The following is a 27,782-nucleotide window of genomic DNA, read 5'->3' as shown; positions in this document are numbered from 1 at the left end:
AAGGTGTGGATTGGGACAAAGGCATTTTTCCAAAAATTTCAGAGACTCACTGTATCTCCCACTTTGCCCTATGTGGGCCAGTGAAAGGGAAATCAGAAAGCAGTGTACCCAGCCAAGTGATTATTTTTCTCATGATTCAAGACTGTGTCACTGCAATAAGAAAATTAAGCTGAACGAACCAGAATTAAATTTTATTTTCATCCCTTATGATTCTTCTGGATAGCCACCTACAAGGGATAACACTCAGGCTTGCCTGTTGTTGCTCAAGGGTGAAACAAGGAAGCACCATGCCCAGGAATGGTCAAGGTGGATACCTAAATTTTTTAAATAGTCTGTATAATCTCACATATCTCCCTACCACTTTTTCTTGAACATTATCCAGGAATCAGGCAAATGGAGATGATCCCTATTTAGGAACAGCAGAGTTCAGTAACTGGGGTAGGCAGAATAGTGGCCTCCAACTATGTCCACTTCCTATTCTCTGGAAGGTATATGGCAAAAGTGACTTCATACGTGATTAAATTATGAAACTTTAAATAGGGAGATTACTCTGGATTATCCAGGTGGGTACAATTTAATCACGAGGATCCTTATAAGTGAAAGATGGAGGTACTAGACAGTAACAGAGATAAGCATGGTGAGAAAGACTCAGTGGGGCACTGCTGGCTTTGAAAATGGACGAAGAGGCCATGAGCCAAGGAATGCTGGAAAAGACTAGGAAACAGATTCTCCCCGAGAGCCTTCAGAAGGAATCCATTCTGCCAATACCTTGACTTTAGCCCAATGAGACCCATTTTGGACTTCTAACCTCCAGAACTGTTAAATTTGTGTTGTTTTAAGCCACTAATTTGCAGTAATTAGTTACAGCAGTAATGGGAAAGTAATACGGTAACCAAACAACCCAACTCAGGTGAGTAGAACAGGAAATGATGGAGTTTGGCAGGTCCCTTGATTACCTTGACTGTAAGTCATTCTTGTATAGACTTTGTTACAAAAGATGGACCACTGTTAGGTGGCAAATGGGCCAGACAATCAAAAACATGATGAGAGCTTAGTTTCATTTCATTTCAAGGGCTAAGTCAATGTGTCCAGAATTAGCTGATCAGGTGAAATAACTCGTTCTGAAAATGTGTCAGCAGTGGTGAGACGTCACTAGTAGCCCTGAGAAGGGGTCAAAGGACAGATATAGTTTTCCAGGAGTAGGGAGATCAATGCCCCAAGTAATGTGTCCCCTTTTAACACAAAGCCAAGGGGCCAACTTTTGGCAGGAGGTACCAGGCTCCCTCGGTGGACTAGGCATAAGGTTTGCCACCTCCAAGTTACCTGCTGGCTTCTCCATCAGGAGCGTAAAATCCTCCACTTCTGCCCGTCCATGATGGGGGATACACTGGAATTGCCACTGTGATGACCACTGCAGGTGGTAGTCAGTGATCAGGGAGAGGCAGGCTTGATAGCTTAATTCTGTTTGTTTTCATCAAAGATGGGCATCTATGCGACTGACCTAGACAGTCTGATAGGCAGCCACAATTTGTCTTTACAGTCTGCAGCCCCAAAGAGTAAGTCAGCACTCTTCAAAGTGACAGACCAGACAGCTAGACCACTGGAGGCAATTCAAGTGCCAAAAGATCAAAGTGAGTGTTGGCCAGAGCTATGAGAACAGCCTTCAGTTCTGTCCACTGAGGAGACTATGTCTGCTCTCGTATCTACATACCTGGAGAGCCACTGCGGCCTGCTGGACACTGAAGCCAAACCATGAGAGAGTTAAGCCCCAGCCTTTAAGGGAACATCTGTGAAGCAAGGACCCTACTGACCCAGTGAATGTGCCTGAGGTGATGGGGAGGGGCAGAGAGGTTAAGGTTTCAACCAGAGAGTAGCTGCCAGTTCTTGTAAAGCTGAGCTGCTGCTGGGGCTACACCAGCTGTGATCCTGAGAACAGGGCTTCCATTTGAAGAGAAAGGCCTGATTAGCCAGGCACCTACTGTCCCCAACACCCAAAGAGTCTGCTAGGGTGCTGTGATTCGCTTCTTTTCTCCCTAAACCAAATTTCTTCAGAGGAATATTAAATTCTGGCCTTTCCTGTGTCCTGAATCTGAGACGGACAGGAGAGATGCGCATTTTTTTTTTTTTTTTTTTTTTTTTTTTGCGGTACGCGGGCCTCTCACTGCTGTGGCCTCTCCAGTTGCGGAGCACAGGCTCCGGACGCGCAGGCCCAGCGGCCATGGCTCACGGGCCCAGCCGCTCCGTGGCATGTGGGATCTTCCCGGACCGGGGCACGAACCCGCGTCCCCTGCATCGGCAGGCGGACTCTCAACCACTGCGCCACCAGGGAAGCCCGAGATGCGCTTTTTTAAGACTAAGTTGAAATGGGCCTTTGGCCTGAGTTGGCTCACTGTCCCCGAGGTCTGGAAGCCTGTCACCCAAGAAGTCTGGGCTGTTCCCTCAGTTCAACGTTATCCTGCTTCGGCGGCAGGTCGGCCTTGTGTGGACTAACCCAGGCCCTCCAGAAACTCCTGATGCCAGGCCAGGCCCTGGTTCAGAGAGCAAGTGCAGTCATCTCAGTCCCCCATGAAACAATACTGAAAAACAGTCTCAGAGAAAGAATGGTAACATTTTTTTATCTGAAGAAAAAAAGGGTAGGGCTTCCCTGGTGGCGCAGTGGTTGAGAGTCCGCCTGCCGATGCAGGGGACGCGGGTTCGTGCCCCGGTCCGGGAAGATCCCACGTGCCGCGGAGCGGCTGGGCCCATGAGCCGCTGAGCCTGCGCGTCCGGAGCCTGTGCTCCGCAACGGGAGAGGCCACAACAGTGAGAGGCCCGCGTAACGCAAAAAAAAAAAAAAAAAAAAAAAGAAAAAGGTAAAAATTACAAATGATGTCGTTTAAGTTACACGAAAGAGGGTGAGCGAAAGACGTCTCCCTCACTCCCGTGACTTCTGCTCTCTCTCGCGAGGCAGCCACTGCTATTTTCTGTCCTTTCACATTATTTTTATGAGCGCACGAAAACATCTGTCCTTTCTACTTCCATCTCGAGGTCCCCGTCGGTCAGGCATGGATGGCCTCGTTGCTCTGAACCGCGCAGCCCGGGGCCGCACGGCGCCCCTCAGCGACTCGGCATCTTGCCGACCCGCACCTCCACTTCCACGCGCCCGGCACGGACGACCCCAGGGCATCCTCACCGGGCACACACACCGCAACGCCGGTAGACCCCAGGAGGCGCAATCGCTGAGCCACAGAAACACGCGTTTAAAACCGAAAGGCAGCACCATCCCTCCAAAAGGTGCCGACCAGCAACCGAGATGCTCGCGCTCTCCAGAGCTCTCTCCCAGGACACTACCAACTTTCCCATCGCGGGGAAATTGGCACCCGAAAGTTTCGACTTGCTTTTACCTCGTCATCTGTAAGGCGGACCGTCCCTTTGCATATCTAAACGCCCACTGCACTTCCAACGCCGCTTTGGGAATTTGCTTCGGGGCCCAACGCCCAAATCACTCCGTCCCTTTTGCCCCGACTTAACATGGCGCTGACCGCAGCTACTTCCGAGATCCTGGAACACCAAATCGTCCCGGCCAGCATCAAAGAGGGCGTCCACGCCCGCAGCCTCCAGTATGCGCACACTCTGCTCGCCTCCACGCGTCCACTCTCGAAGGCAGTCCTCCAGGTTCCACTCTAGCCGCCGCGCTCGGTGGTTGCCACCGCCCGCCAATCGCAGGGCCCGGACGCCGCTGGCCCCGCCTCACGGATCAGCTGAGGGATCCGAGATGTCCGTTGACAGCGGCGGCGGCGGCCGCGCGGCCGGTTCCGGGTTCGGCGCGGGGCGGGGGGTAAGAGGGCGGCGGGCGCTGGCGGCCGTCGGGATCCGGGGGGTGCTGGCGGCGCGGGCCGCGGCGGCGTGGCGCGGGCACCGAGGAGTAGCGGCGGGCCGCAGCCTATGCCTTCGCGGGCTGGGTCTCACCCGACGTTTCCGGGTCTCGTCAGATGTGAAGCCGATGGAGCGGCCGGGGGAGGGCGAGCAGCCGCCGCAGCAGCAACCGTGGGGGAGGCTTCTCCGCCTGGGCGCCGAGGAGGGCGAGCCGCACGTCCTCCTGAGGAAACGAGAGTGGACCATCGGGCGGAGAAGAGGTGCGGGGCGGAGAGCGGGCATGGGGGACGTGGGGCGGACTGGGGGCGAGCCGGGGACGGGTCCGGGCACGGGGGCGGGGACCGGGGACGCGGAATGGGGGCGGGCGACGGGGGGTCCGAGTGCTGGGGGACTAGAGCCGGGGCCTGAGGGCGGGGGCTGGGCGAGACCGGGCCCACTGGGCTGTGGGAGGCCCCTGGGCGCGGCGCGTTCTGCTGCCCAGTTTTTCCGGTGAAATGGGCCGTCGTGTAACAGCTGCCGTTTATTCACGTATTGGTCGACCCAGTTACTTCTGCGTGTTTCATGCAGGTTATTTAATTTTCACTGCAACGTTATGAAGTAGGTGCAATAATTTATCCCCTGGAATGCAGTTTTCTCAAGGGTATTACTACCCGAAGCATCTTCTCTGACCTTAATGGAGTGAAATTAGAAATAGTAGCAGAAGGAACACCGAAAAACCCACAGATATGTGGAAATTAAATAACACTCTTAAGCCACCAGTGGGTCTAAGAGGAAATCAAAAGGGAAATTAGAAAATACCTTGAGATAAATAAAAATTTAATGTACCAAAACTTAGAGGATGCAGGTAAGCAGTGCTCAGAGGGAAATTTATAGCCGTAGGCAGCTACATTAAAAAAAAAAAGATCTCAAGTCCCAGCTCCTAGAATAGAGCTGCTCAAATATTTGTTGATGTAATGAATGTGGGAAGCTACGGCCTTGAAGAAAGTCCCGTAACTAGTGAGAGGAGGAGCCCTCACACCCCCACCCCCACCCCCACCCCCGCGCGCTTCCTGCCTCTAAAGTCCTAGCGGCCATCTGGTGATTTAACCTCCATTGTAGCTTTCCTACTGGGAGTGAAGTGCACTGATCAGGCCAACAAAAATATTTCGTTTTTCTGCAAATTAATAAATTGTCACACTAACTTTATACTTTAAGCAAGAGATAATGAGAAAGATTAGTGTTTAAAAGCAAATGTTCTTTGGTTTCATTTTACCCATCATGATGCACCTGTACCTGTTTTTTGTTGGGGTTTTTGGAGGAGGCAGTCTTAAATCCCAATATCAAGTTCTTTTTTTTTTTTTTTTACAACTTCAAAAATATTTACATATCATTAGAAACTTTTCAAGATGCATTGTCTTTAGTTGGTGTTAATGGAAGTTTGGTGAAGAGCAGAAGCCTGGAGACCGCCACCCTCAAGCCCTCTAGGCCACCAGCACCAGCACCACCAGCACCACCACCACCACCACCACCACCGCATAACCTGCTTTGGGCTAATTTACCTTCGGGTGCCTTTGTAACTACTTCATGGGGTCACTGTGAAGATTAAAGGAGATCTGAGTGAAGTGCTTAGAAGGAGCCTGGCTAAGAGTTAGCACTTAATGTTAGCCATTGTTATTATAACACAACACTGTAGTATCATTTTACATGCTAATACAAGGAGCAAAAATGTGTTGTTGAGTTGATTCTTAATGGAAGTCCTTTCCTTGAATATATTAACCTTTCCAGCAAAACGTAGAGTTTGCTGTATTAGTCTGCCCGGGCTCCCATAACAAAATACCACAGATCAGGAAGCTTAAACAGCAGAAGTTTATTTCTCACAGTTCTGGAGTCTAGGAAGTCCAAGATCACGGTGCCAGTCAGTTTGTTTCCTGGTGAGAACCCTCTTCCTGGATTGTAGGCAGCTGCCTTCTCGCTGTGTCCTGGCCTGCTGGACCAAGAGATCTTTGGTGTCTCCCTCTTATAAATGCCTCGACCCTATCAGATTAAGGCCCCACCCTAATGATGTCATTTAACTTTTATCATTTACAGACCTTCTTTCTAAATACAGTCACTTTGGGGGATAGGGTTTCAGGTTGTAGAACTAGATTTATTTTAAAACTATTGCACGCCTGCTATATACAAGGCCTTATTTCGAGGAAAAGGGAGAGCTGAGTTGACCTGTGTGGAAGGATGCCGGGGGGCTCGCCTTCCCAGAGAGCTTCCCATTCCCCAGGAGTGGCAGAGATGTGTACCAACCACAGAGAGAGTAACCAACTGAACGACAAGCAGGGCAAGTACCAACAGTGGAACTTTAGCAAAGGTATTTCAGTTCTCAGTTGGAATGCTGATGTTCACATGTGGAGAAGCCTAGTAAAACCCCACTCTGGTGACAAAACCTGGTGACCGGCCTGGGTCTGGGGCTGCAAGGAGACCATCCTGGCGGTTTTGCTGAGCGCAACGGGACAGTCTTGAACACGGGTGAAATTCACCTTGGATAAATGTAACAAAACATTCCCCATGATGTAGAATGTTTGTGCCAATAAGATTTCTAATATTTAAGGTTTACGGAGGCATAGCTCACACATGGTAAAATTCACCCCTTTTAGGTGTTCAGGGAGTTTTGAGAAATGGATGCACCACTGCAGTCGAGATGTAGAACATTTCTATCACCTCAGAAAGTTCCTGGCAGCCTTTTGGACCCTGTCCCTGCCCTTCAACCCCAAATCCTGGCACCCACCGATCTGATTTCTCTCCCTATAGTTCTCCCTTTTCCAGAACACCGTCTAAGGGGAATCACACTATTGCAGCACAGTCTTTGGGTCTGGCTGCTTTTCCTTGGCTGGTGCTTTTGAGGTTCATCCTTGGCAGTTACGTATATCAGTAGTTTGTTCCTTTTTGTTGCTGGGTGATGTTCTGCAGTGTGTTTATTAATTCACCACCAGTTGATGGGTACCAGTACTGCTTCCCACGTTTGGTTCTTAAAAAATAAAGATGCTGTAAGGAATTACCTAGCGGTCCAGTGGTTAGAACTTTGCGCTTTCACTGCCGAGGGCGCAGGTTCAATCCCTGGTCAGGTAACTAAGATCCTGCAAGGCACAGGGCACGGCCCAGAATAAAATAAAATAAAGGTACTGTAAACCTTAGTAGCTATGGTGCAAACCTGTTATAAGCAGTTTAGTGACTCAGTATTAAAACACTTCTGAAAGCTTTTATTCTTTTGATTTAAGGAGAGGACAAAGTGTTTGAGGGTTTTCCTCTTGGATTTGATGAGGGTATAACGATTGTACTGAGCTATAGACGCATCCCCCTTTGTTTTAAATTTTCTTAAACGCGTACATGCGCCTATGATAATTTACTCAGTCATATTTTCAGTGACTCTGTCATTGCTTTAATTTTGTGATGATTTATGAAACCTTAGGTTACACAGAAGAAATTAAGGACTATGATACTAAAGATATTTAATAAGCCCCATAGTTTTTTTAAAGTTCTGTAATACTTATCAGGCTATCTGCATATGTGTGCATATTGTAAAAATGTCACCAAGAAGCAGCTGATGTGTAGCTGGAGGTGTTGATGGCACATATCCTCTAGGTAAGGAGGAGTCAGAAAGGTTCAAGACATAGTCCCTGTTCCCTTACTTTGGATTAACACTTAAACGCTTTTTTAAAAGTTTCTTTGTACTTGATTAAGTGCTGTCTTCTTAAGTGGGTACAACGTGGGTCTTGACTTCCAGCCGCATGCTTTGGTTAAGCAAAGGGCGGTATTGTGCCCGGTATCCACGGTCGTATCCAGCACACCCCCCTCGCTGTTTTAGGTTGTGACCTTTCATTCCCCGGCAATAAACTGGTCTCTGGAGATCACTGTAAAATTATAGTGGATGAAAAATCTGGTCAGGTGTCGCTGGAAGATACCAGGTAAGCTCTTTCTGAACTTCTTTCCTCTTGTAGCTTCAGGAAGCCGACTTGAAGCCAGTGAGTGCAGAGAAGAGACAAGGGCCTGCTTTCTATAGCTCAGTAGTCCGATAATGTCTCCGGGTATTGGGAGATGTATTTTCTGGTTTCCAGGATGGGCTACTTAGTGACAGTTTAGTGTCTGTGACCGTTCTTAAATGTATTCAGGTTAAAGCAAAAATAGCTCAGAAATAAGACTTAAAAGGCAGTGATATATTTTGGGTTCTTGCAAACCTATTCAAGTTAGACTTCCCCAAATGAAGAAGTCTCTTTTTTTCTTTTTCTTTTATTACTATACCACATAAGTAGTACATGAAAGTGAAAAGCTTTCCAAAATTCCACTCACCCACAAAATACATACGTATTTATTTTGTATTAATGAGATTATACTGTGTATCTATTTTACTTGTGGTGTTTGCAGAGTGCTCGTTACGTCTGTATGTCTAGGTCCATCTCGTCTTTTTCATTATTATATAATAACTTGTTGTCAGCTCCCTTACTGATGACGAGTTATTATTTTGACTTTTTCTTATTATAAATGACACTGCAGTGACTGTCCTCCAAAACTCTTTCCATTCATGTCTGATGATTTTCCTGGGGTAAGTTTATGGGAAGGAATGCTGTGTGGAAGGTGTGAGTGGCGGACTGCCATCCAGCAGTGTGTTGAGAGTGCGCCTTTCCCACAAGGTGATTTTTTTTATTGTTGTGAAGGTCAAGTGCTATGAGATTCTCTGCTAAGTAGCAGTTTGAGGGATAGAAGACCAGGAATTTGGTTTTATTAGGAAGAACGGATGCTCCTGTTCCTCCTCTGATAGGTAGCAGGTCAAGTCCTTTATTTCTCAACACCATGTACAGTGACAGTGCTGGTTCCAGAGTCGTCTCTCTGCCTCAGGCCCTGGTTCTCCCACACTGGCTACAGGATAGTATGTGCTTCCCAAGGCTGCTGTAACGATTACCACAGGCTAAGTGGCTTAAAACAACACAAATGTGTGATCGTGTAGGCCTGGGGGCTCAAAGTCCATCTCAGGTCTCATTGGTGTCGGCTCCTTCTGGAGGCTTTAGGGGAGAAGCCGTCCTCTGTCTTTTCCAGCTTCTAGAGGCTGCTGCCTTCCTTGGCCAAGGTGGCTGGAGGGGCAGGGGTGGTCCAGGTGGGAGGAGCTGCAGGTGCAGAGGCCCCGAGGTGCAATCAGGAAGACCCCGACGTCCACGCTGGAGAGACTGGACGTTAGCCTGAAAGCAGTGAGGAGTCACCGAGGGGTTTAAGCGGAAAAGTGAAATCAGACTTCTGGGTTAGAAAGAGCTTGAGGATAGGTTGTGGGGAGAGCCTGGCGGCAGAGGCCGCAGCAATGCTGCAGCAGCTCTGCTGGTCTCTAAATGGGGCTTTACTGGGAAGGCAGCCCAGCCCTCCAGGGACCTGCCACCTGTTGCTGAGGAGTTGGGACGGAGACAGTGTGACCGCACAGCCTGAGCTATTTCCCGCCTGGCCCTTTACAGAAATCGAAAGTGGTGGCAGTGTGCTCAGAGGGAAAGGTGATGCCTCTTCAGCACCAGGGGCCTTAGGAGTGTGGCCCTGGAGTTGGGGCCCGTGTGGACTGAGTGCCTGAAATTGGCAAGGGGCAGGGAGGGATTGCTCAGTTGTGGAGTTTGGCTATTGTCCAGTGCGCTCTTCCCCTTGCCTGCGGGGTTGTCTTTGTCCACTCGGGAACCCCTCCTCAGAGAGGTGCCTCTTGTCCCGCCTGACCGAGGCCCCAGTGTCTCCTGGCCGTGCCTTCCCATCCAGCACTGTGGTCCCTGATTAACTGGAGTGACTTCCCAGCAGCAGGGACCGCGCCGTCTTCCGGTTGGTAGCCCTGCGTCGATTTGCTTTTGCCCAGAGCCCATCTCATAGGAGGGTCAGTGCTCATGTGAGGAGTGAACTGAGCTGGGCCGCGGCTGCCGGAGCAGGGTTAGGCCTGTCGACAGAGCGCGGTGCAGAAGCAAGAGGGAAGCTAGAATCAGAGCACGTGCTGCTGGTGGGAGTCCAGGGCTCCACGAGGAGGAGAACATGGGGCTGGCACAGCGGAGGCGTTAAAACACTTGACACACCATTGGGCTGTGAGTGAGGGGGCAACAGGCAAGGTTCTTCTCGAGAGAATTGTAAGGTGGCACGAGTATTTACATCATTCCTATGAGTGTTTTATCATTTGCAAAGTGGTACTATTGAACTGCTTTCCTACGGGCTGTAGAAAAGGAGAATTTTAACTCCAAGTTGTTTTAAGTAGGATAAATTGCATTTTTGTTGTCCCTACAGCACCAACGGAACAGTAATTAACAAGCTGAAGGTTGTTAAGAAGCAGACTTGCCCTTTACAGACTGGGGACATCATCTACTTGGTGTACAGGAAGAATGAGCCAGAACACAGTAAGGGAGGGGGGTTTCCTGGGCTGGACTCATGGGTGGTGCAGCAGGGGACCCTGCCACAGCTGGGAAGCATTGTGGGAAGAGGCTGTTGAAGCAGGTATTTCCTGAAGGAATGTTAGTGCTAGCTGCATCCCCTTTTTCGTTCATGTACATTCTTGGTGTGGGTAGTGTCTGTTGAAGAATGGGAGTGTTGACCTCGTGTGCTGAGCCCCAGCCATTCTTCAGAAATACCACTGTGGCCATGAGCCACGGTCTCAATATGGTAGCCAGGGAGACGGGGTGCCGGGGGGGCGGTGAGGAGGGCACCTGAGTGAGGAGAATAAGGCCTAGAATGAGGGCTGGAGGCCACGGACAGCTCTGCTTTGGGAGACTTTACGGGAGACAGCAAAGGTTAGACGGGACTCCGTGAGGGCTTTTTCGGTTCTGAGCATCTGCGCCTGTGTTGATGGGTGAAGAATGATGTAGGACAGGGAGAGTTAGGGGAGTCCTTCGAAGGTTACCCCAGAAATAGGAAGAAGAGGGCAGGTGTCCCCCAGACTGTCCTCAGCAGTCAAAGCCAGCCCCTGGCCACGGGGAAGGATCTTGTGTCCAGTCCTGGTGGTTTGAAATAACAAGACACGGGCTCACCCCTCGTCATTGCTTTGCTTGCCTTAGTCTGCCCCCTGACGCAAATGGTTTTCTCAGGCTTATTTATATATATATTTATTTATTTATTTGCGGTACGCGGGCCTCTCACTGCTGTGGCCTCTCCCGTTGTGGAGCACAGGCTCCGGACGCGCAGGCTCAGTGGCCATGGCTCATGGGCCTAGCCGCTCCGCAGCACGTGGGATCTTCCCGGATCGGGGCACGAACCCGTGTCCCCTGCACTGGCAGGCGGACTCTCCACCACTGCGCTACCAGGGAAGACCGAGGCTTATTTATTTTGAGTTTGGTTCAGATGTTTTGGATCACTTGCTTTAAAATCCCTTAAACCGGCAGATGTGGTTACTAGCTGATAAGTCGAACTAGTCGACAAGGGCAAAGTGACTGTGAAGTGATGGGAGGGCGCAGAAGAGAAAGATGAGCTCTCTTGTGACGTGTGGCGAACGCCACTCTGATGCTGTTAATTTCCTTCAGACGTGGCATACCTCTACGAATCCTTACATGAAAAGCAAGGCGTAACACAAGACTCCTTCGGTAAGTGAGATTTTCGCAAGGGAGCGGGTGCGTGTGTTGACTCTTCATCCGCTGGCATGTCTTCCTGACACAACGGTGCACCCCCTGCACCCCGACTGTGTTATGCTCCTGCTTCTTTGTGCTTACAGAAGCTAATAAAGAAAATGTGTTCCACGTGACCAAAGATACCTCAGGTGCAGGGCGAGGCGACGACCCCCCGGATCCCCAGGTCCTGCCGTCGCCACCCGCCACTCAGGTGTGCTTTGAGGAACCACAGCCATCAACGTCCACATCGGACCTCTTCCCCACGGCCTCTACCTCTTCCATGGAGCCCACCTCTGCAGGGCGAGGGCCTCCCTCCAGCTCCGGTGAGATGGGGATCTCAGGGTGGTAGCTGCATTGCTCTTTGTTCACTAAGCCAGCCCTGCATCGTTAGGGAGACAGACAAGCCACTGAGGAGTTCAGAGGTGGTGTCAGGCATCAGGCTGTCAGTAGTAAGATTTCTGTAGTAGTAACTGTTATCTTATTCCATCCCCAAGAGACAGGCTGAAGGCCAGGGACTACAATACTTGATATTCTTTACAGGTTATAATTCATATACTGTAAAAATCACACAAAGTGAACCCTTCCGCTTGTTGGGTTTTTTTGTAACGACATCTTGGATTACCTGCGCCTGGTTTGAATCAGTGATGCTTTGAACTGCTGTCTCTTCTGAGGCAGGTGAATCAGAATGTCTCTTGTTTGTCCCTCTCACAGGCTCGAGAGGTGCAGACATCTCCCCAAAAGGGTGTGGTCCATCTGTGGCAAGTGATGAAATCGCCATCTGCCCTTTGGCTCTCCCAGAAAGAGAGGGGGCATCCTTTTCTCTATTGGAACCCAAGGATCAGGAGGATTTGGAGCCCGTTAAGAAGAGAGTAAAAGCAGGTCAGAGTCTGGTGGTTGCATGTAGCCTTGGGGCCCCCGCAGCACCATCCCGTCTGAGCCTGTTGGGGCCCCACCATCTGCAGAAGCCGGAGGACCCTGTCTTCAGCTGACGCCTGTGGTACCTCAGCATCTTCCAGATGGCAATCTGGGCCTTTTCTTTCCTGTTTGTACCATCGGGATTGAACTGTGTTTACTATCAAGATATGCTATTGGTCTGGAAACCACATTCTGGAGTTGCAGCTCTGTCCTGATACAACAGCCAGTTTTTAAGAGTATATTATCTTTAAGTGATAGTTTGAACCTTCACGTTAAAGATGAGTTTGAGAAAAATCTATACTTTAAAAGTCGAAGTTAAAAAGATTGTGAAAAATTTTGGGGAATGTTGTTGGGAGGACAGTAGCTGTGAGGCAGGCCTGAGAGCTGCCCCTGGACTGGGGCAGTGTGACAGGAGGGAGGGCCTTGGGAAGAAGCCGCATTTTCTGATATACTGAGTGGAAAATTGAGTTGATTGGCCTGGGGAGGTGTGGGATGAGTCAGCAACAGGCACATAAATATAAGTATGAAAATGGAGCCACTTTGAACTCTATCAGAAATGAAATATTGTATAAGGAAGAAAATTATACTGTGTGAGCAGTGAATGTTTAAGCATAATAATATAAATACAATATACAGAACCAATAATTGTGTTAGAATAATGCTGGGAAGGAGACCCAGAGGGGCAGAGTCCTTCTCTGCTTTAATGGATGTCAGGGGATGATGTCTAAAATCCATCAGCCTAAACGTAGCATGACAATTCAGAAACACAGAGGTCCGGACCAGAAGAAACAGAAGACACGAAAGTTGTTTCCCCAGAGGAGGGAGGGTGAAGCTGAGGACAGGCTGGGGCAGAGGGCTGCTGCTTTGGTTTTCTTTTAAATATTTGACTTTTAAATTATAAGCATTTTTTTAATTAAAAATACATTTAATCTCTGATTATAAAAAAAGTAAAACACACTGGCAGAAAAAAAAATTTAAGCTCCTGGTAACATTTGAGGGTCTGTATTTTCCAGCACTTTCCTGTGTGCATATGGGTTTTTTGTTTGTTTTAACAAAAATGACTTTACACACAAATGCTATTTGACACCTGGCCTTTATCTTTCACCCGTGTATCCTGAGTGTCTTTTTTTATGCTGCTAACTATTATAAAACAAAACTTAAACATCCTGGATTATGAGACTTACTTTGAACCTTTGTAAAAATGCACTTTAAAATACAGTGAGGGAATGGCCATCATTTAAAAATCTACAAACGATAAATGCTGGAGAGGGTGTGGAGAAAAGGGAGCCCTTCTACACTGTTGGTGGGAATGTAAATTGATACAGCCACTATGGAGAACAGTATGGAGGTTCCTTAAAAAACTAAAAATAGAACTACCATACGACCCAGCAATCCCACTCCTGGGCATATATCCTGAGAAAACCAAATTCAAAAAGAGCCATGTACCACAATGTTCACTGCGGCCCTATTTACAATAGCCAGGAGATGGACGCAACCTAAGTGTCCATCATTGGATGAATGGATAAAGAAGATGTGGCACATATATACAATGGAATATTACTCAGCCATAAAAAGAAACAATTGAATTATTTGTAGTCAGGTGGATGGACCGAGAGTCTGTCATACAGAGTGAAGTAAGTCAGAAAGGGAAAAACGAATACCGTATGCTGACACATATATATGGAATCTAAGAAAAAAAAAAGGTCATGAAGAACCTAGGGGCAAGACAGGTATAAAGATGCAGATGTAGAAAATGGACTTGAGGACACGGGGAGGGGGAAGGGTGAGCTGGGACGAAGTGAGAGAGTGGCATGGACATATATACACTACCAAATGTAAAATAGATAGCTAGTGGGAAGCAGCCGCATAGCATAGGGAGATCAGCTCGGTGCTCTGTGACCACCTAGAGAGATGGGATAGGATGGGTGGGAGGGAGACGCAAGAGGGAGGGGATATGGGAACATATGTATGTGTATTACTGATTCATTTTGTTATGTAGCAGAAACTAACACCATTGTAAAGCAATTATACGCCAATAAAGATGTTAAAAAAAAAATACAGTGAGGGGACTTCCCTGGTGGTCCAGTGGTTACAACCCCGAGCTTTCATTGCAGGGGGCGTGGGTTTGATCCCTGGTCGGGGAACTAAGATATTGCATGCTCCCCGCAGGGTGGCCAGTAAATAAATAAGTAAAATTTAAAAATTAAAAAAAAAAAAAATACAGGGAGGACTGGGTCTCCTGTCCACAGGTTAAGACGTCTGTAAAACCAAGAGGTGGAGTGCACTTCCTCCGTGGTCATGACATTGAGAACATGTCCCTTTCCCTTGCAGACGGGGAGCCCACCCTGAACCTGCCCATGCTGGTCGCAGACCCGGGCGGGGACCCCCACAGTGCGCTTGACGTCAGAGCTGCGACCGTGAAGCCAGACAAGATGGAGGAGACGCTCACGTGCATCATCTGCCAGGACCTGCTGCACGACTGCGTGAGGTATGCCCGCGGGGCCTGCAGGGCCACAGACGGGGCTGGCGTCTGCATCAGGCCTGCTGAGGTTACTATAGCCATTGTCCTTGTGTGGCTGACGAGCTGAAAGCCAGGCCCGGTGGCTGACGCTGCACAAGAGCCTGCGAGACGCGTGCAGCGGCTCTGACCTCTGTGGCCAGGTCCACCTCAGCTAGAGCAGGGAAGCTCTACCGAGTGGCCAGCATCTCGTGGTTAAGGAAACACGGTAGTTAATGTAGAGCGAAGGTGCCAGAACGAAGATCTCTCCTTGCTTCTCTGTGGGAACTTAAGAATTAGTCTGTCCACAGTTCGGCTTCAATGTGGGTCTTTGCCACCCACACCCAGTGTCTCTGCTCTTCCCGTTCCTGGCCACCAGTGGTCCCTGGCCCTCCTGGAGCACAGATTGCCGCGTGGCCCCGGTCTCTTGTAGTTGACAAACGCACAGCTGAAGCAGTTGCAGTCGAACGCCGTGTTTTTGTGCGGGGACTGCTTCTCAGGCGGGCCGTGGAAGGCAGGCGGCGTGCCCCTGCATGAGCCGAGGTGTGGCCCCGCCACCGCGGGCCCCACCACGGCGTGAGTGGAGCGGCCCAGAGCACAGGCCTGAGGCCCTGTGGAGTTGAAAGGGCGGGGGGCAGTTGGCCCATTCTTCTGTTTTGTACCCGAACCTCAGTCTGAGCAGGGCACGTCCTCCTTCGGGGAAAGAGGCAGCATGACCCTGGGTCCCTGCTTCTCACACCCAGTGCCCGTCCTGTGCCCTCAGCCTGCAGCCCTGTATGCACACCTTCTGCGCCGCCTGCTACTCGGGCTGGATGGAGCGCTCCGCCCTGTGCCCCACCTGCCGCTGTCCAGTGGAGCGGATCTGTAAAAACCACATCCTCAACAACCTGGTGGAGGCGTATCTGCTGCAGCACCCAGACAAGAGGCGCAGTGAGGAGGACGTGCGCAGCATGGCCGCCAGGAACCGGATCACGCAGGACATGCTGCAGCCCAAGGTCAGGAGGGCCTTCTCCGACGAGGAGGGGAGCTCTGAGGACCTGCTGGAGCTGTCGGATGTGGACAGCGAGTCCTCGGACGTTAGGTGAGCCTCGTGGGCACGGGGTGGGCCTGACCGCCCCCCAGGACCTGCTGGTCTGGGCCACTGCTGAGGTGCGACCCTGTGGCCCAGGTGACTGATGAGGTTTGCTCACGGCCCTGCCTCCTGTGACAGCCTCTTGTTTTTTTGTATACGTGGAATATTTATTCTCTTATTTTGTTGCTTGTCTGTATATTTTTTGTAGTTTATTACGATATAACTGACATACCGCACTATGTAAGTTCAGGGTGGACAGCAAAATGCTTTGGCTTAATTATTGTGAGAGGATCGCCACAGTAAGTGACACCCTTTTGTTTGCCGAGTCATCATCAAGTGCCTTGATTCACAGGCTGAGACAAACTCCGCAGAATCACACTTACTCTCTGTAGCTTGTCTAGTGACCATACGTCCTGCACCGTAAGTTGCGGTATTTATCATCTGTTAGGATGTTATTGTAGAAAAGCCACAGTCACCTGGCAGAGGCTGCAATCCTAGGAGACCTTATTTTATCTGCTGTAGAATGTTGGGGTTTTTCTCATAAATTTATTTATTTTATTTGTTTATTTTTTGGCTGCGTTGGGTCTTTGTTGCTGCACGCAGGCATTCTCTAGTTGTGGCGAGCTAGGGCTACTCTTTGTTGTGGTGTGTGGGCATCTCATTGCGGTGGCTTCTCTTGTTGCAGAGCACAAGCTCTAGGCCCATGGGCTCAGTAGTTGTGGCTTGCAGGCTCTAGAGCACAGGCTCAGTATTTGTGGCACACAGGCTCAGTAGTTGTGGCTTGCAGGCTCTAGAGCACAGCCTCAGTTGTGGCGCATGGCCTCAGTAGTTGTGGCTCACGGGCTCTAGAGCGCAGGCTTCAGTAGTTGTGGCACGCAGGCTCAGTAGTTGTGGCTTGCGGGCTCTAGAGCACAGGCTCAATAGTTGTGGAGCATGGGCCTAGTTGCTCCGTGGCATTTGGGATCTTCCCGGACCAGGGCTCGAACCCATGTCCCCTGCATTGGCAGGCAGATTCTTAACCACTGCGCCACCAGGGAAGCCCTCTGCTGTAGAATGTTGATGTTTCCTGACTCAGAAGTCCAGGGTATGAATTTTTGTGTTGAGGCCATAATATTTAAAAAGACAAAACCACTCCCCCCTCCTCAGTTTATTATCTTTGTTTCTTTCCCCAAAATTTAGCACATAATGGTCAAGCAAAAAGAAAACCAAAAATCACTTTAGTGTGAACATTTTATTACGTATTCGTCTGGCCATACATATGTATAGTCATACGTACTTATTTTTTTACCATTTAAAACATTTCTTTGTAATATTTTGAATTCTGGAACAAAGCTGCAGTGCATGGCCTGCATTTACAGTTCAGTGCACATGTCCAGTCATTTCTTGGAGATAAGTACGTGGAAGGAGGATGCTCAGGTCAGGAGTCTCACTGAGGGGACGCCTTGCTGGACTTCTGGCATCTGTCATGAAATACCTGTCAGAGAGTCCTGGTGTTGGTACCCCACAGGGTATGCAGAGGGCCGGCAGTGATCCCTGCGACACTTGGAGTAATGGGACAGACAGGTATCTTAGTCTCATTTATGTGTTTTCTTACATATGAGGCTGAATGTCTTCAGTGTTTCTGCATTTTCTAGTCAGGTCTCACCTGTCCTTCCTGTTGGTGGCAGGCTCGGGCAGGCATCCTCTGACTGAGATGAGGGGAGAGTTCGTGCGTGCCTTTCCTGCAGATTCTATTTTACCGTCTGCAGATTTGAAAGCTCAGCTGAAGTGCATACAGCTGGGTGAAAGCCCCTGATGACAGCGGCATCGAGCCCTGGCATGTTCTGCTCAGATTTTAACGAAGGGAAGGGTGTGCACTGGGTGGGCATCAAACCTGTGAGAGTGCGTCCTGCCCAGTGTGGGGACAGGGTGGCTTTGCCCCCAGGGATGGCTCAGGGGGGCGAGGGGCATGGAGAAGACATCTCAGTACCCCAGGAGTGGCCGAGGGCTCTGGGAACATGCGGGAAAAGGGGGGCTGGGAGGTGGCGGGGAGGAGAGCCTGCCGACTGCTGCTGTGCAGGATGGGTGCCGAGCCGTCCTTCCCTTTTGCACATGCTGAGTGCAGCACCTGGTGCAGAGCTGAGGCATGCAGGCAGTACAAGGCCTGTGAGCGGGCATCTGGGTCTTGTCCCGTCACCAGGGCTGGGCCGTCGTTGCTACCACCCTTACACACGGCCAGAGCAGGTGTCTCCTCATTCCTCCAAGCTCCGGGTTTTCTTCCCTTGCAGTCAGCCGTACATCGTGTGCAGACAGTGCCCCGAGTATCGCAGGCAGGCGGGGCGGCCCCTCCCCTGCCCAGGGCCCGGCAGTGAGCCAGGGGCACCACAGGCTCCTGGGGATGCACCATCGACGTCCGCCAGCATCACGACAGGTGAGACGGCCACACCTTCCGTGCTGTCCCGACCATTCGGGAAGTGGGTGGCATTTCTGCTGGCTCCTCTGCTCGAATGGCTCGTTGCTTCTCATAACCTGTTTGGAGCTAAGAAGCCAGATAATTAACTTCATTTGTGGGCCTCAGCTCCTGGACACATCCGAGGATTCAGTCCTGATTCTAACACTTACCCCCCACCCCGCCCAGCCCACTCTCTCAGGGCAGTCAGCATCCCCCTTGGTGCTCACCAAAGCCAAAAGGACCATCACACACAGGCCTCTCCAGTGAGGGACTGGCCTCTTTCCAGCAACAGGACATGATGTTACCAGAGCTGCCCTGAGCTCTCTGTTCGATGCCCGTTTCAGTGGGTAGGTCCCCAGGTGCCATCAAGAAAGGGAAGGTGGACACGTGGACTGTGGTTTGTGGCCCTGCGTCGTAGGGCCTGGGCTCTCTGCCACCGTCAGCCTGAGCCTGTCAAGAGGCCACTGACCTAAGGATAGCGACCCAGAGCCACGTTCTTAACCATCTGCCACGATGCTGTGCCATGGCTCCTGGGGGCTTCCTTGTTGGCCCCTCGGGTGGGGATGGCTGGGACAGCGCATGGAAGGCCCCACTAGGACCGTAGTGTGTGCACAGGCAGAGACACATGCGGTGCGTGAGTCACGGGGGGCCCGGCCACGTGGACGCAGCTCCTGGTCCGGGGTCAGCTAGCAGGGACTAGAGAAATTGTTTTACTGTTTTCTGGCCTGCCCTTCCTTTATGGGAAATGGTAGAAAACCTTCACGTGATCTTTGAAATCTTGCTACAACTACTGAACTAGGAGATAACTTCGGTCATTTTTCAATCTCTTTAACCTTCTTAGTTTGAGCGGTAGACTGTCACTTGGCTGTAGGAAAATAGGCCCGAGTTCTGTCTGGGTTTTCTTATAGGTCTGTGTCCTCGTGCATACCTTACAGCTGCCCCTGTAGGTGTGGTCTGAGCCGCTCTTGTTGCCCGTGCGCTGGCGGCACCAGCCTGAGCGTCCTATCTGTTCCACAGCCCAGGACTACGTGTGCGCCCTGCAAGGAAGCCACGCCATATGCACCTGCTGCTTCCAGCCCATGCCCGACCGGAGGGCGGAGCGTGAGCGGGACCCCCGCATCGCCCCCCAGCAGTGTGAGTGAGGGTGTGGGTGTGCACCGCCTCCCCACCTCGGAGCCGCTCCTGTGTGTCCTTCCAGCTCAGGTTTCGAGAGGGTCGTGGACTTCTCTGTGTGGTGTGAAGTAAGGGCGCAGCTCTGTTTCCACCTGCGTCATCAGGTGTCTCTGCGGGACCACGTTGAATAACCTATCTTTTCCCACTGGTGATAACCCCGCCCCTGTCGTACACTAAGTTTCCACCACGGGGGCTCTCTTTCTGGATCTTGTGTCTGACGTGTGTCCCCACAGTAGTTCTCCAATGTGTCATTTTATTCTATTCTGTTCCATTCTGTTCTGTTCACTGTGTGGCTTTCTGGACCTCAGATCCCCGACTAGGGATTGCACCCGGGTCCAAGGCGTCACTTTAAAGTCTACTGGAGGAACCGTACGGCGCTTTGCTTTACAGTCTTCGGAGCACTCTGAAAATGCAGCTGGCCGCTTACCCAGCAGCCCCTCGAGCCTGTCCTCGCGGGGCGGCGTGACGTGCTTGTGCTCTGTGTCCGCAGGTGCCATCTGCCTGCAGCCCTTCTGCCACCTGTACTGGGGCTGCGCCCGGACCGGCTGCCTCGGCTGCCTGGCCCCGTTCTGCGGTAATGCCGGCCCTGCCGTCGATCGCCGCCACCTTCCCGCATTCTCTCCTGCGCTTGAGGCCAGTGCTGGGCTGGCCGTGTGCCCGAGGAGGGGGAGGCCACGTTGGTCACCACGAGTTCGCCCCTTTCCCTGGTGGTCTGCGTAGGTTTGCGAGCGTCAGCGAGGGGGACGCTGAGTCATGCACAAGGACCACCCGCGCTAAAAACTCGTGTCCGGACTTGACGACCCCAGACCAGGGGCTGCGCAGAGCGGCCGTTTCTGGGGGGAGTGGAATGGAAGTCCTTTTACTTTTTCTCTGTTTGAAGTGGTATTTTGTCATGGAACTTTTTATTCTTTGTAGACTCCATAATGAAGGAAATTTGGTTATCTTAACTGTTGGGTGGACGGTGCTTTCGTGAAGTGTGTATGAAACGGATAACACTGCTTCCCTCCGTCCCGACAGAACTCAACCTGGGCGACCGGTGTCTGGACGGGGTGCTGAGCAACAACAACTACGAGTCGGACGTCCTGAAGGTACAGGCCCGCGAGGCCAGCGGGAGGCCTTCCGGGACCTGCCAGAGACCTCAGGACTCTGCCCTCTGACTAGCGCTGCCACTGTGTATCTGCTTATCCCTATACTCCCCCCGAATAGGTATTCCTTCACACCCGTCACACAGGAAGCCCCAGGAATCGTGTCCCACGGCTCCAGCTCCGGCTCGGCCTGCGCAGTGGGGCGGGGGTGCAGCTGGCCCTCGGGTGGAGCCGGGACTGCCCTCTCGCTCTCTTCCCGCGTTTCAGGGGGCAGCCGGCTTTTAGTACTTCAGTGCTTAGTGTGCGCGTCAGTGTCCTGCCAGGAGGCTTGCCTTGACCTGGGTCATGTGCGGCCTCGGCCGCCAGGGTGAATGTCAGGCACGTCCTCGGCATCGTGGTTCTCAGGCTAGATGTCCACGGGGCGCTTTCTTGTAGCTTTGCCCAGAAGGAGCCGAGCAGCTCCACGTGTCTCGAGGGCAGAGCACAGACCCCAACCCCTGGCTTCCTTGTCACGTGGTCATGGGCCTATTTCTGCGCTGTGGCCACTCCAGCCAAGGTTAGGTGTCTCGCTGCTCCTGTACTAGGAATGTCTTTGCAGAATTTCAGAGAGGGTGCGGTAACTCTTACGCTCGAGGTTGTAAAGCTAGCCTGCCTTTTGAGACTCAGAAGAAGCACCTTGGACAGAGATCTGTGCAGTAGTGTGTGGATGTGATACCATGTCTGTCCCAGACCTCCTGGTCCGCGAGGCTGTCTGGGCCGTCCAGGCTGTGGGCCTGGAAGCAGAGGCCCCCTAACTGCACGCAGTGCTCCCCCTCGGCACGTGCCCACCACGTTTAGGTGCTTGGCTTTACCCACCTTCCGGGGCCTTTTATGAAGTGTCAACCCTTTTTGCCATTTTAGTGTTTCTTTCTCCAAGCTTGTGTTTCTTCTCTTGCCCGTTTCCCTGTTACAGAATTATCTGGCCACCAGGGGTTTGACGTGGAAAAACATGTTGACTGAGAGCCTCGGGGCTTTACAGAGGGGCGCGTTCCTGCTGTCCGGTAAGCCTCGTTGTGCCTGCTCCCCCGCGCCGAAAGTGGTGCTTTCCAGGGCAGCCCTGCCTCTGGTAAACCAGCCACACCCGCCAGGCCGCACGCACGCCGGCAGTGCTACTTGTCGGCTTTCCCGTGCTCACACCCGCGACCTCCGCCCACCCTGGCAGACACACACAAAGGTCCCACTACTCTTGGGTTTCTTTTTTTATGTTGGGTTGGAGTCAACACGACATATTCTGGAATCTTTTCTCGCACAGCTGAGGGAAGGGGCACAGCTGGAGAGGTGCTGGCCCCGCCACTCGCCAGCGTTAACATACTGGGGCCGCTTGTTCCCAAACCCTCACAGCCCTTGGTGCCTGTCCCGCAGTGCGTGGGTGACTCAGTGAAGGCTAGCCCCTCTCCCAGGGACACCCAGTGCATTGTGAAGTGTGAATTTTTGTCACTAAGGGAGGGTGCAGAAAAATCAGCAAGTGATTTTTTTTTTTTCCTAAGACATGAATTATGAAAGACTTGAGAGGTTTGCTGGGAACCCTTCTAAGCTATTTTTGGACACATTCTAGTGAATGTCTTGGGTTTTCTCTGCTACAGTGGCTCTGTGTGGTTGGGTCTTAAGTCCTTATGCTTTTTAATGGCTATTTTTATAAGAATGACGTGGTTCACAAAGAAAATGTCAGTGGTACGAGGAAGTCTGAAGGGTCAAGTGAAAATCATTAGAAATCCCACCACCTAAAAATATCCCCAATGATAATACTTTCACGACCACCCTTCTAAGTATACGTACCCGTGTGTGTATAATTTGTATACGTGAAATCCTATCAGATAGGCTTTTAATAAGCCATTCACTCACCAATATATCTTGGATCCTTCCTATGTCAATAAAGATCTATACCATGACTTTTAGTTAGCATTCTGATACTATCGTTCATTTAGCCAATTCGTTAGCAAAGGATGTTTAAGTTGTTTCCAGCTTTTCACTATTTGAAACAACACTGAAGCTGTCAAGCATGCAGTCTTGTAAGTTTAACAGTTGTACGGTTAGGATCATAAACAGGGTTGCTGGAGGCACGGTTGAGGTGTGCCTGGGGCCTGAGGGCCAGCATCCCCTGAGCCTGTCAGCTGCGTGTTTGCCTTCTAGGCCTTGTAAATATGAAAGAGGCAAACGGTGAGGTATCATTGTTTTATCTGCTATATTTGATTATTAATGAAATTGAAGATCTTTTTGTTTTACGGGCCATTTGCTTGTCTGTGTCCTTGGTCCATATTTATGTTAGGCTCTTTGGACTTGGGAGGTATGGATTTGTGTGATATCTTTGTTAATTAAGGGTACAACACATCGTCATTTGTGCTGAAAATACATTCTCTGCTATTTCATTAGTATTTCATGTTTGTTGTACGTGTTTCCATTGTGATGTTTAAACTGTAGGCAGTCACATTTACAAATCCTTTCCTCTGTGCCGTTCGGTTTTCATGTCATAGTTGGAAATAGCTCAAGCGAAGAACATTCATTCCTCTTAGTACTTTTCTATATTTTTTTGAATATTTGAATTTTTAATCCAGGTGGAATTATTTTGCCGTAAGGAAGTAAGTTGGTATCTAGGTTGGTTTTGTTCTTGTGTTCCAAATGTCCAGCCCTTTGTCTCCAGCCTGTCTGTGGATCAGTGCACACTGGTCCCCCAGCAGTTTGTAAGGCCGTGTCTATTCTGCCGCTGTGCCTGTAAGAGGCTGTATTCCTTCTAGATTACAGAATCACCGGGAACACCGTGCTGTGCTACTGCTGTGGCCTGCGGAGCTTCCGCGAGCTGACCTACCAGTATCGGCAGAACATCCCTGCTTCTGAGCTGCCAGGTAAGGAGACCCCTGCCCCCCCCCACCTGGCCCACAGCTCACTTCTTTTTGCATTGGCTCCTGCTCTCCTTTGCAATAGCTAGATAGCCTGTGTGGGCCTTTGCTCTGTGTTCTTAGCGGACGTCTGCGTCGGCCAGGGACACGGGCGGGTCTCAGGGCCGTCCCTGCCTGGTGCCTGCTCAGGCTCTGGGTCTCTGAAGCAGGTTGCTAAAACAAGATGCCCCAAAACGTCCTATGGGCAACCAGAGTGATTTCTAACCTGGGTTTTCAGTTGAACCTTTTTTTCCTTTCCTGGAGAACAGTGCGAGGAAACAAGCTGTGAAGTGTGATGAAGCGCTATGCGTTTGAGCTGCAGTGTCTCTTTGGCCTTGGCTTAAATTCACTAGGCTGAGTCTGTGAGTGTGGTATGTGTGTCACACGTGTTCACTTTTTTCTCTCCCTAGTGGCCGTAACGTCCCGTCCTGATTGTTACTGGGGCCGCAACTGCCGCACTCAGGTGAAGGCCCACCACGCAATGTGAGTGCGGCACAGGGGCGGGGCCGGGCCGGGGCTGAAGGAGTCCCCTGCAGAGAGGCAAACCCACGCTTTCCCTACAGGAAGGTGCTCTTCTTTAAGCGCTTTGGCCAAGTTGATATCGCAGCTTTTAGGGATGTGCATGAACTAGTCAGCTCTCTACTTATAAACTAATTTAGTTGTCATGCTTCTATAAAGTCACATAGTATATTTCAATAAAAAATCATCACTTAGACACTCTGCGTTTCTGTTATCTCATTTCATGAAACGTTGGCATACAAACGTTCACCTCCCTCTCCACCTCCATGTATCCAGAGCACAGGCGGCCGTCCCCAGCCCGCACACGCAAGGTTTAGCACTTTCCGAATCCGTGGCTGAGGTCACTGAGAACTCCCACCGAGCCATGCTGCCATGCGCCTGGGTCTACCTTCGGTGCCGTGATGGCTCGCAGGCTCCTGCTGGGAGCTTCCCACTAGGTCTTCAGAGGCTGTTCACGTTGACACGCATGCTGCCGCGCGCGGTGGCCCGTGGGAACAGGCTCGCCGACGCTTTCAAAGCATAAGGGAAGCGATCACATAAATGAGTCCCGTGGATGGATGCTGTGTGGGGCAACCGTAACCCCAAACGGCCATTTGAGGCTCAAGTTGAAGTACTTGAGAGAGCGCCCTGGCTTAGGAGTCATCATGAGGGCTCCCGGAAAGGCAGCTGCCTCTGAGGGAGTGATTTGCTGGAATAAAAGGCTTGCTTTGTATGCAAAGCATTAACTGTGTGGAAGAGACCGTTTTATTCTAAGACAAGAGATTTCAGTAGTAACAGGCTGACCTTTCTCAGTAAACACTTGGGTCAGGGCAGCAAAGACACAGTCATCATCTTGGAGAGGAGGTGGCGTCAGCCCCGCCAGGTCACCCGCAGTGCCTTGGGGATGCTTAGAGTCTCTGGGAATTACCTAAATGTTCCACTTACATTTTAAAATTTTTAAAAGGAGAAAAGAGGCTGCGTTTGGGGCTAGTTTCTTTGACGGTATGAGAGACAAGCCCTTGCAAACCCCCAAGCAGGGTTGCTTCTCCTGTAGCTCCCCCAGGCGCAATTCAGAATGCCTTTGTTGAATGTGTCTCTGATGCCCTCTTGTGTATTTCATCGTTGTCTCCCTGCAGGAAATTCAATCACATCTGTGAACAGACGAGGTTCAAGAACTAAACATCCAGGGAGGCAGCACAATGGCTTGGGAGTGTTGCTGGTCAATGACACCTGTCTCAGAAAATACTGAATACAGACGCTTTAAGGGCATTTCACAGTCCCCCTCAGGGGGCACCAGGGGTCCCTGCGTCGGGCACTCTGGTGCGACCTTTCTCTTGTGGAGCGAGACCCTCTCTGCAAGAACCCCTACCAGTGGCGCCCAGAGCTCTGGGCCAGAGCAGGAGCCGTCAGCCGTCCCCTCCTGTTGAAGATGACCACGAGCTTTGCTCTCTGTACCTTTCCCACCCCCACGGTCAAAGCAGACGTCTCTCTTCAAGAAAAGTGCTCTGGGAGAAGAAGGGGAGTTTGTCAGCCGGGGCGCGCACAGCGGCTGACCTGTGCACTTTCATAGGTTCGGTGCTCATCTCCTAATAAGACTTCAGTATCGCAAACTGTAGCACAAATGACATAACTTATAATTTACAAGTTGACTAAAATGGGAGATAGTATGATATTTGAAAGAATAAGCATATGTTTCTGTTGATAAAAGAAAAATCATCAGACGTCCAGGGACCCCGGCGCCAAGGGCGTGATTGGGTCACTGCCACGCCGGGCTCCTCAGCACAGCTGCAGCCCCGCCAACCTGTCCTGCCTTCTTCACCCCTCCCCTGCGGCCGGGGCCCGGGTGGCCCAGGGACCTGGGGTGCAGGTCGTCCCTGGTGGCGCCCCGGCCCGCGTGTAGCAGCTTCTTCCCACCGAGAGCTTCCACAAGTCCTTGCCCTTTCCGCCTGCTATGGGTTTGCCGTGTCATCTGGAATAATACTTGAAATTTTATTGTTTAAGAAAAAAAGTTTTTTATCCTTTGTTGAAATCACCCGTTAACGTTTGTTTGCAAAATTTTACCTTTTTTGCTTCTTCTCAGGAATACGATTTTCAACTTTGTGTTGCTCTTGATACAGACTGAGAAGCAGCGCTCCGTGGAAGAAGGCCTCCTTCCTGCGTTCTAATAAACAAGCCGTGTCTGTTTCTCTCCCCGCATGTTCGTTTGTGTGTTGGTTGTGATGTGCTCCCTCCTGTCACCGTGGGACCAGCTGCAGGCGTCACTGGTTACCTGCTGACTAACAAAGAGTCCACCTGGGGGCTCCACTTGGATAAGCCTTGCAGGCCCTGCAGGCGCATGTGACCTGGGGTCAGGGCCCAGGTCTGAGCGTTTGGGAAAAGGCACGGGTTCCCTTGGATCCGCCAACCCTGACTTGGTCCCAGGTTGAAGGCACGGCTTTGTGTCTAAGCCCCGGCCTGGCTTGTGCGGGCACGAAGCTGCCCTCCATGCTTAGGACCTTGACTTATCACCCGCCTTCACTTCTGACCCTGACCCCTCCCTCAAACTCAGATCAGAGACACAGGCCCCGTAGCAGATGTAGCAGCTTTCTTGGCCAAGGCTTAAACACGCAGCCTTCCTTGGGCTACGCTGGATCCGTCAGTGAAGGGCAGGGCATGCGCCGCGTCAGACTACTGGTCCACGGTGCCGGCCCGACTGCGCTGGAACTTGGATTCCCCACGTCTGACAAGCACACCGGGGTCAGAACAGAGCTTGTCAGCTCTAACCTGAGGCAGGAGCCCGGGCCAGGATGGTGGTTCTCCAGGCTCGCTGACAAGCTGTTTCACAGGGCGCACCATGCGGTGTTGCTGCGACTTTTCTCTACTTCCTGTTTCGTGACACCACCACCCCCGCCCCCCACCGCATCCAGCCCACAGTGGGTTGGAGCCTGCTGTGTGCTCGTGTCCTGGTGGCTCAGCTCGTGCCCGACGACTCCCGTGTGCTTGTGGCCGGCTCCTTGGGCCCAGCCCGTGTCCTCACACAGCCTTGCTCAGCCCATCCCCAGACCCGTGTCCCTCTTGGGCTCCTGGTGCCCCCGTCGGATGGGCTGGCCCTGCCCGCCCTTCCCATCTGCTGGGCATCCTCCAGGGGCTGCACACTTGCCCTTCCTGGCCTGTGGGTTCAAGCTCCCAGGCAACCGCCTGCAGTCCTCTTTGGGCCAGCCTCTGTCAGCGCTCCTGGTGTGACCAAGGACCCAGCAGGTCATTTTAAGTACTTCATAGCTAACAGGATTGGAATCACAGGCCCAGATCTGAGAGCCCCGGCACGACATCGGTGGATCTTGCCCCAGGGGAGTGCCCAAACAGAGAGTGGATTCTGAGCCAGGCCTCTATCAGTGGGGGCCCTGCAGCCAGACCAGTCTTCATGCAGCCGGCAGAGAAGACGCCCAGGAGAGCTCAGGTTCTGAATCAGGATTGCTGCTGCAGAGGGCACCGGCAGCCCAGCACCAGCAGCTGACCTGTGCTCTGGCGGAAGGAAGAGAAAATGGGGGATGGATTGGGTTTGAAAGTCCAGAGTGAGCCTGACTTCCAGTGCGGCTGGATGCGGGACCCTTCTCTTCCTGTGTGTGGTGGCCGCTTCCCAGACCTCAGCTTTCCTCCAAGCTGACACAGGTGAACTGGTGGCCTCCCCACCAGTTCAAACAGAAGCCTGTCGCTGACCCCAAAGCTGATTAGCAGCCAGACCCAAGCCTCTCACCACCTTCTAGCCGCCAGAACCCCATAAGCAGGTGGGGCTGGGG

General features: G+C 51.6%; 1 protein-coding gene and 1 long non-coding RNA gene across 20 annotated transcripts in view; one reads left to right on the top strand and one right to left on the bottom strand.

Annotated features, from left to right (window-relative positions):
• LOC136792639 (uncharacterized) overlaps positions 1-3,617 on the bottom strand; it is a 54,367-nt gene extending 50,750 nt beyond the window's left edge. Inside the window, exon 1 of the long non-coding RNA XR_010836721.1 lies at positions 3,384-3,617. This is a non-coding gene — a long non-coding RNA (uncharacterized lncRNA). The remainder of the gene's footprint in view (positions 1-3,383) is intronic.
• Positions 3,618-3,714: 97 nt separating this feature from the next.
• CHFR (checkpoint with forkhead and ring finger domains) lies at positions 3,715-26,200 on the top strand. 19 transcript variants are annotated; one of them, XR_010837056.1, is made up of 18 exons: positions 3,715-3,817; positions 3,972-4,115; positions 7,688-7,787; positions 10,114-10,223; positions 11,340-11,399; positions 11,528-11,746; positions 12,135-12,302; positions 14,670-14,826; positions 15,599-15,916; positions 18,175-18,317; positions 19,356-19,472; positions 20,002-20,085; positions 20,529-20,599; positions 21,549-21,636; positions 23,368-23,475; positions 23,919-23,971; positions 25,143-25,576; positions 26,087-26,200. XR_010837056.1 is itself a non-coding variant. In XM_067015925.1 (17 exons), the coding sequence occupies exons 2-17, from the start codon at positions 3,983-3,985 to the stop codon at positions 25,161-25,163; spliced, it is 1,950 nt and encodes a 649-aa protein (XP_066872026.1). In that variant the 5' UTR covers positions 3,715-3,817; positions 3,972-3,982; the 3' UTR covers positions 25,164-26,200. The 19 variants fall into 19 exon arrangements, 13 of the variants coding, with proteins under 13 accessions (XP_066872026.1, XP_058896746.1, XP_066872024.1 ...); XR_010837055.1 differs by having other exon boundaries at positions 23,919-23,991; XR_010837058.1 differs by having other exon boundaries at positions 20,529-20,717; positions 23,919-23,991.
• Positions 26,201-27,782: the final 1,582 nt, after the last annotated feature.

This window comes from Kogia breviceps, chromosome 15, assembly GCF_026419965.1.
Source record: "Kogia breviceps isolate mKogBre1 chromosome 15, mKogBre1 haplotype 1, whole genome shotgun sequence".
Classification (NCBI taxonomy): Eukaryota; Metazoa; Chordata; class Mammalia; order Artiodactyla; family Physeteridae; genus Kogia; species Kogia breviceps.
Note: the sequence above shows the minus strand (reverse complement) of the source record. Positions and strands in the feature narration are given on the sequence as shown.

What these genes read in the sequence shown, in the direction of transcription:
- CHFR (XM_059040763.2), top strand. Translation starts at nt 3,983, where the DNA reads ATGGAGCGGCCGGGGGAGGGCGAGCAGCCGCCGCAGCAGCAACCGTGG. An exon ending in GACCATCGGGCGGAGAAGAG is followed by an intron (nt 4,116 to 7,687) that starts GTGCGGGGCGGA and finishes TCGCTGTTTTAG; the next exon opens with GTTGTGACCTTTCATTCCCC. An exon ending in CGTAACACAAGACTCCTTCG is followed by an intron (nt 11,400 to 11,527) that starts GTAAGTGAGATT and finishes TTGTGCTTACAG; the next exon opens with AAGCTAATAAAGAAAATGTG.